This window comes from Molothrus aeneus, chromosome Z (genome assembly GCF_037042795.1).
Source record: "Molothrus aeneus isolate 106 chromosome Z, BPBGC_Maene_1.0, whole genome shotgun sequence".
In the NCBI taxonomy this organism is placed as follows: Eukaryota; Metazoa; Chordata; class Aves; order Passeriformes; family Icteridae; genus Molothrus; species Molothrus aeneus.
In genome coordinates, this window is record NC_089680.1 from 70,015,117 (window position 1) to 70,023,814 (window position 8,698).

Sequence of the window (8,698 nt, forward strand, 5' to 3'; positions counted from 1 at the left end):
ACTGATGCCTTGGAGTGGCTGCCTAGAACAGAGGGTAGACAAGATTAAGAGAATAAAGTGGGTATTTATTAAAGGCCTTCAATAGGTACACCTTGGGCTGTCAGAAGCCTCCCATGGGCTGCACCCAAAATGGACAAAGGACATGAGTTTTTCACACAATTATAAGTGTGGTCCATTTGCATTTCAGAGGTTAATCCTCCAATTACAGCTTCAGGTAATGAAGCCATTTACCCCCAGTTTGCTCCCCTCCCAGCCCACTTTTGTTTATACTTTTGGGGCCTGAGGCTGTCCTCAGGCCTAGAGGAGTTGTGTTATCTGACCAAAATGTGAAGACAGTAACTAACACTTTATATGGAGTTTAGAGTCATACCCTAGAGCAGCATAAGATTTGAAAAACACAAAAGGTTAAAATCTTAAGGCATCATTCCAGAAGGCATTAAGATTATTTTAAAGTCAGAAAATCCTGGAATCAACAGGTTCCTAATAATGCTAACGACTCTTTCTGCAGCTGTGTGTATGCCTGTAACACTGCCACAGCTCCAGCTAATCATTTGTTTACCCTCTAATTAACAAGGAATAAACAACAACTGTGTAGCCGGCCCATTCACAGCTTAATTCTAAATGAATTTCCCCCCTTTTTTTTTTTTTTTTTTCCCCTTCTCCCTTCTCTCTGCAGCCTCCACATACCAAAGGACTTACTCTAAGAAATACTACTACAAACACTCCTCATCAGGCAAGGGGACATCCTTAAACTCGTCCAAGCACTACCACCGCTGGATCAGGACGTGGCAGGACTCGAGGCGCTGAGAGCTAAATGGTGAATTGGGGATTTCCACCATTTCAGCCAAAGTCATAACTTTCTGTGCCTTTTTCTATCACTTATAGGAGTATTATCGAATCGTTTTGAAACTACGGACTGCAGTATTCACGGCGCGTTTTTGCAAAAAAAAAAAAAAAAAAAGGAAAAAAATTTTAAAAATTGCGGTGTTTATCAGAAAATTTAAGAAATAAATAAAAAAGAGGAGAAGTGCTTATGGGGATAAAAGGAAACCATTTCCAGCCTATAAAAGATTATTAGTTTTCTATATGCCATCGGTGTGGACCATTTTATGATATGTACCAGCCTTCTGCAATATTTAAACAGCTCAATTTTAGCACCAATGAAAATGTAAATAAGATGATTTTAATGTTGTTCGACTGTGTGTTGTTTTTAAAATCCTGTATATAAAATGAAAAGTCACACTAATTTCAGGCATATTTATGGTTAGAATGGCCTCAGAGGTCTTCAGTCATTTATGACGTTGTTTCTGTGTTGTTTACCTAGGCTGGAAATGGTTGAAATAAAGACTTCACTGACTGAAATTTGCAATTATCAGGTGAAGATAAACACACAAGTGACATGACTTTTTTTTTTTTTTTTTTTTTTTTTTAAATGGGAGCTGTGCCAATTCCCACCCAAGGTACAGTTTTGTGTCCCATGAGATGAAAAGTTTAGGCAGAGCACATAAAAGTGGCACGAAGCATGAACTAGGGACTGCAATACGGAACGTTTTTTCTGCTCTCCATTCCAGCTTCAGCACATGTGAGAAAGGACTGTGTGGAGGAGTTGTGTATGACAAGGAGAGCCTGTAAAATTCCAAGTGCTAATACATTAACTTTATCAACCAGGGCCACTTTTTTTTTCTTTTATTTAGGTTTTTTGTTTGTTTGTTTGTTTGTTTGTTTTGAGAAGAGAAAAAAAGGAAACAAGGAAAAAATTTACTTTCATGATATTAACCACAAGGTCTATATTACAGGTCTCTGCATTCTAAAATGGAGGTAGACCTGGTGTTTGGGGGATTTTTTTTTTGTAGAAAACAAACAAAAATCAAAAAAGTAAATAATTTTGTATATATAACCATTTTTTAATCTTTTTATAAAGTAATGAATGTTTGTGTATGAATGCTGCAGCTGTGAAGCGTACATAAATAAATGAAGTAAGCCATACTGATTTAATTTATTGGATGTTATTTTACCCATACAAAGAAGATTCAAAGAGCTCACCAGTGCAGTATTAGCCCCTGAGCTCCACTTTTGGAACCATCTTTCAGTTCAGCTTGCTCTTTTTCCCAGGAGAACAAAAATTCCTGCTAAACAGGATAATTTGTTGGCGGCTAGATGGGTGGCAGCTGTGTGTGACCCACAGAAAAATCAGGATCTTGGCTTTCTCTAAAGAAGTGTGTGCACAGATTGGTTCTAGGTTGTAGTTTGGTGCAGTGTGTACGTAGGAGTTTTCTGCTATGATTTCTTGCCCTGGTCAGTGCCACCACTGACCTGGATGTGTACAGTGAGGGTAGGAGGTGACGTTTGAAACGGCCTCTACACGGAAAGGACTGTTGTTCCTGCAAAGTGCCTTGCACACCTTTGGGCACAGGACAAAAAAAAAAAAAAAAAAGTAAAAAAAAAAAAAAAGTTTAAAAAAAGGAAAAAAAATAATAACAGTTAAAAAAAAAACCCCGTGAAAATAAAGTAAGTTCCTTAGGATGTACCTTTCAAAGTAACATGAAAAACACAGACAGAGGCGCGAGGTTTACGTCTCTGTGTTAGCGTGGGGTTGTGATGGGGACAAAAAAACTGAGAGGGAAAGGAGAAGAATTGAAACGCAGCCAACAGAGCAGAGCTGCCCATGGAGCGACCTTGCCACAGCTGAAAGCAGAGTTCAGACAACATCTCCTGAGCCTGAGGAATGGCAGGGGCTGCCCCCCACCCTTGTGGCAGGACCCCCTTGCGTTGGCCGGTCCATTCCCCACCCCTCACCCCCAAACAATGCACATAATACTTTTCTCTATTTATATTATTATCTTGTATAGTGTATAATGTGAATGTCTGGGGTTTGGTTTTTTTTTTTTTTTTTTGTGAATGAAAGTCTAAAATCTTTGTAACTTTTATATCTGCTTCTGTTTCACCAAAGAAACAAGGTTTTGCTATACTGTGACTTGTCTTGTTATTGCATGTCTTCCTGTTTAAATCTATGCAATGTGATTTTTTTCATATGAATACAACTACACTGTCAGGTACTTCACAATTACCTTGGGCTTGGTCAAGTGCCCACTGGAGTCAAAGAGTCAGCTGGCTGAACTTTAGTAGGTGCTGGATTTGACTTTATATGAGCAGCTTTAGGGGATATTTTAAGATATACATTGTATGTTTTGAAGTCGATTATTGCTTGTAAAAGTCAAGGCTCTGTTCATTAAATATACACTAATCTACACATCACTTCCTTGTACCAGAAACACACAGAACAGAAAATATATTTTAACACTTTGCAAACTTTCTCACCATATGTATAAAAAACCCTGCATAGATTTGTTGTTTTCTTGTCTACTTGTTGGATTTAACAATGTTGTAAGACATTCAGATAACATTGTGATTGTAGTTTTAATTAGGTTAGATGCAGTGCTTATATTGATTTTTTTTTCACCTCCTTCTATTACGCATAATAAAATAGGTCTGACAACATTCTTTATTAAAAAAAAAAAAAAAAAACAACAAAAAACCACTAAAAAAACCTGTCACCCATGCTTGTTTATTTAGACAGGGAATGACAAGTTATTCAGCTCTGGAGAATTTTTATAATACTGGTGTAAACCCCAAAATGTTTCTATACCAACACCCTGCAAAATGCACACCCCCGTGTCACAGGGGTGGCTCTGCTGTGAAGCCAAGGTGCTACCGTGACAAATGCCATCATTCCTTCACCTGGAGCATCCCTGAACTCCAGTCTGGGCAACAGTGCTGGGGTTGGAGGCATAGAAGATAAAACCAGAGATGTCACAAGGGTCTGGAGTGCCAGGACAAAGGGAGATGGCTTCAAACTGAGAGAGGCCAGGGCTGGCTGGGATCTTGGCAATGAGGAATTGTTCCCTGGCAGGGTGGGCAGGCCCTGGCACAGGGTGCCCAGAGCAGCTGGGGCTGCCCCTGCATCCCTGGCACTGCCCAAGGCCAGGCTGCACACTGGGACACTGGGAGGTGTCCCTGCCATGGCAGGGTGACACTTTAAAGCCCTTTTCAACCCCAGCTGTTCTATGGTTCTATGATCTGAATGCAGATTTTGCATTTTTCGTGCCCATGACAGTCTCTGCAGAGTACCCAGTGCTGCTTCGAACATCCTCCTGTCCCTTCAGAACCAACAGCATTTCAATCCCTGGGGTGAATCCCACAGGGCAGAAATCAGCCAGGACAACTCCTTTGGGAGACCTCAAACAGCAAGAGAAGGAGCTGGTTGGGGCACACATTCCAGTTTTCCAGTTACATTATAACAGATGCACAATTTCATTAAATTAGATAGAGACATCTTTGCGTTGGCAGAACTTTGGTTTTATGGCATCTCCTGCCTCAGACATCCCAACTTGTCAGAGGCTGGGGATGGAGGAGCCCCGTAGGACCTGGAATTGTAGCAGTGGGGCCAGGAGGATGCAGGCAGGCTGGCAGGGGGCTGCCAGTGGAAAGGATTTGCTGCCAAGAGGGCTTTGGCATCAGAAATTGCTTTGCCAGGGCAGTGGCTGGAGGAACACTGAGGATCACCATGTGGGTATGGTTAAAGTCAATGTGATACCCTTTTCTAAGAGAAAATTCTTCATTTCTGTAGGTGACATCTCTGCCCTGAGCACAAGCAGAGACCATCCCTGGGCCATGGGAGTTGAAACAGCTGGTGCAAAAAGAAAAATCCATTATTTTCCAGAGAAAACACACAACTTGTGTTGTTGATTTTAAGCAATGATGTGTGCAGGACTCCATGAGCACATTGTTCTTCCTGGTGAATGGTGAAAAAGATACAAACAATGCTTGGAGGAAACATGGCCAAAAGCTTGAAGGCCACACAAAGCTGTTAGCATGGCAGAGAAAAGAATTAAGGACAGAAACATCACCCAGAAAAAGGTGTATCATTTCAGCCCTCCAGCAGCAGACCTGGAAGGAAGCTTAAGGGCTTGTACAGTGCAGTTTGATGGCAACTTTTGTTTTCCATAGCAAATAAATATTTCCAGGTGGGGAAGCCATCAGCTGTCAGTGCAGCAGAGGCTCAGTCACTGTGTAAATGCTGACAGAACAGAGAAGCAGAACCTTGAGTTCTACGAGCGAGGAATTTATTGCTGGGGCAGGGATGGGTTGGTGACAGTACCAAAATGCCTCCAGATTTCCAAAAGGTGGAACAAATGAAATGAAGCTGAAAGTGGCCCAGCAGCCATTTTTTCACCCAATTTCTGTGGTGGTTGGAGGAGAAAGCAAAAGGAAGACAAACACTGTTGGTGGTCCTGCATGGATGCAGCAGCGTAAGGAGCAAGGCTGCTGGGATTAAGCTCTGGAAGTTACATCATGCAGTGGTGAGCAGTAAAAACCCTTCTGGAGGCAGAAAGGCAATCAGTTTAGGGAAGGGAATAAATGGTGTGGTTGTCTCTGGTAGCAGGAGAATGGCAGGAATTTGGGTCCTGTGTTTCTTCCAGCCTTCGAGGTGATAATTGCACGTAATGTTCCTACTTGGTAGGGAAAAAGAGCAAAGCAGAGGTTTGGCACAGGTCACACAAAAAGATCTGGGGCAGACCTGAGTGTTCACTAAAGGCCCTGTTCTTCCACAGGCTTGAAAAAAATAAAAAGAGGAAAAAGAAAAAAATGACTTTTCTAAGCAGGTGATGGAAAATTTAATTGCAAAAGGCAGTGGGATCCCAGTTTAGTCTTTTCAGAGTCAGAACAAATGTTGGACTCACCCAAGTATCATGATTTTGTCAAAATAAATATTCTTAATAAGCTTGGGAAGAGAGGAAGAAGCACCAGATGTTGCTGATGGTGCTGTTTGCTTGCTGGAAGAAGGATCCCTTTGGTTCTTCCTGAAGGGAACTTCTTCCACCTCTGCTTAAACCAGGGCAGCTTTCAGATGCGCTAAAATCTTTAGCAAAGATCCAAATTCCAGGAATTGAAAGGATCTCGGATTATCAAAGATCAAAAATTCTTACCAAGGACCAAAAATTTCCAAATAGATGGATTTTTTAGTACATGGCAGGGTAACATCCTCTGTGCCTCCCAAAAGTGCATTTCCACAGAAATATGTGCTCTGTAAACAAAACATGTGGATTTTGGTGAATTTCAAACCATGCTGCAACTAGGCTGATATTTGCAGCTTGAAAACAGGTGATGGCAAAAGACTGAAATGCCGGACCATCCCCTTTGCTTTTGAGGGAAATAAAGATGTTTCTTCCTCTCATCAACCTGAACAGGTTGCGCTCGTTTCCTCATCCTCTCCCTTTATAAAGAGAACTCATTTCCCTTATCCCTGCAAGATGATCTGGAGCAAAGTTTTGTCCCCTTGCACTCTGCCATCACCCACCCAGATCAGTGGATGAGGATTTAAGGGAAAAGATTTGGAATACTGATTTTCTCCCCCACATCTTTCCCGTGCCCTCAGCCTGGCTCATTCCCTGTGGAAAACCTTTCCAGGCTGACAGAGGCAGAGTAAGAAAGGTGAAGATCATCAGGAAATAATGTTGTTGTAAAAGGGGAATTCTGATGGCAGAGATGAAAAGGCAGGAAGGGGGATGGGAGGAAAAGTTTGTGGGTATTGATTTGAAAATGGAAAATCAATCTGGGCAAGTTTTGTATTAGGCAGGAACTTGAATTTATGCCAATGATTTTAGACCAAGCAATGACAGTGACATCCCCAGGAAATGCACATCAGTAGAGCACCCGTTATAAATGATCAAATCGGAAACCAAATTTATATGAAAATTTAGCAATGATTTATTGGATCGTTAACATAAATAGAAATTTGACAAACCAGCACAGCCAAGGCAGCGTCAGCCCCGGGTGCTGGCGCTGGGCGAGCCTGGGTCAGGCTGACAAAGCGCCAGCGTCTCCCCGGTGTTGCACCCCGAGTGCTTCACGCTGCCAGCTGACAGACAGTTTATCCTGCCCGGGGCAGGGGTGAGCGACCCTTCCTCTGTGTCCCTGCACACGCAGAACCGGGGCCGTGCATGTGCAGGGATAGGCAAAAGCGAGTCCCGGTGTCCGGATGGGTGCGTGAGCCCTTCCGAAGCGTCCGCGTTCACAGGGAGCAGGGTGGCACCGGTGCTGGAGGGTGGTACATGCAATCTCCCAGGTGCAGGTCCCTGTGAGTGCCCTGACATTCCAGGGAAGTCAGCAATCATGGCTGGGAAGGTTTCATTCCTAAATTAACAGACTTGATGCTATCTCAACATTGTCTGTGAACTAATTGAGTAAAAATAAGACTCTGCTCCCAGCCGGGGTGGTCAAAGACATAGCTTGGATTTTATAATATTTATACATATATACCATGAGTTATCTCTACCATATACACCTATATATGATAAAAAGCATGAGCTATTTTAGTTTTTGATAAACTGGCCTAAATGTGTTTTGTTTGCATTCTATAATGACAGGTGTTTTTTTAAGAAAAAGCTACTTCAATCCTTCAGGACCTTTTTTTAAGGACAAGACCTTTTAGCCCATGCTTGCTCAAGTGGGCAACATTTCCTGTCACTCTCTAGTCCTTGAAAATTGTTAGGAACAGCTGTTTGCACTTATAAATTCAAACTTTTGAGTTTAAAATGACAGGCTGTGTGAACACAGGGATTTGTCAAGTTGAAGTGACATTAACTATCATTAATAAGTGATATTGCTGGAGTGAAATGTCTTCTAAAGATAAAGGCTTTTGACATCCAGCATCACTTAATTCTGCACTTGGGAGATTCTTCCTGAAGAAGAGACCCCAGATCTTAATGAAAGTTAAGGAGAAATTTAGGGTTTAGACTACTTTTGAGATTAGAAATATACTGGATACTGGCTAGCTGGATTGGCCCCAAACCAGGGGACAGATACCCACTTGATTTTGGATGTGAAATGCCCAGTTTCACCCCTCTGAGCTGTTTTATGGCAAGCACAGCCTCAGAGTCTGACATACCTCCACAGCCTGTGGGGTGTTTTGGGGTCACCTTGGGAGCTATTCCTGTGTTCCTTAACCTTGGGGCACAGGAGCACCGAGGTCTAATGCAAATCTCTTCTCCCCCTTTCCCTCAAACCCACAGCCTGACACTTTGTGGTGAGGGAGACCAATTTTTTCTAAATTCTTTGGTTTTTTTCTGCCAAGGTTAGGATTAAATAGTGAGGCAGAGTTTCGTGTTCAGACTCAGATGTTTATTAATTCTTATCCATATCAGAGTCTCACAAGCTGTTGAGCTCTACAGCACTTTAACAAACTAAATTGGAGTCTCCTCTCTTTCTCTCTCTCTCTCTCTCTCTTTCTCTCTCTCTCTCTACAAGACCTTTTAAGGAAAAACTATCTAATTAAGAAATGACACCTAAATTACTTTACTGTTAACCCAATAACCAACCACTCGTGGCTGCAATGAGGACTTTTTTATCTAATTACACAAAACCACACAAACCCATGGAGAAGAAGGAGAAAAAGAAGATGAAGAAGAAGATGAAGGGGAAGGACCACTCTCTGCCCTAAAACCTCCATCTTGCTTTTTATTTATGACTATATTCTGAAACCTTAAACTCTGACTTTTCCACCCTGTGGAAACACACTTATATTAAAACACTTCTATCAAAACTCCACACCCACAATCCCAGTTCTGCCATTCCATTTTGGAAGCTTCTCCATGGCCTCAGGTCAATGCAGTGTTCTCTTGGGGGGGGTCAGTGCCTG

The 8,698-nt window shown here is 42.2% G+C and overlaps 1 protein-coding gene across 2 annotated transcripts in view; it reads left to right on the forward strand.

The window, feature by feature from the left end:
- The window catches only part of VCAN (versican), a 99,103-nt gene extending 97,742 nt beyond the window's left edge, over positions 1-1,361 (forward strand). For both annotated transcript variants that reach the window (XM_066568851.1, XM_066568852.1), the window contains exon 15: positions 677-1,361. In XM_066568851.1, the coding sequence (XP_066424948.1) occupies positions 677-807 (131 nt within the window). In that variant the 3' untranslated portion in view covers positions 808-1,361. The remainder of the gene's footprint in view (positions 1-676) is intronic.
- Positions 1,362-8,698: the final 7,337 nt, after the last annotated feature.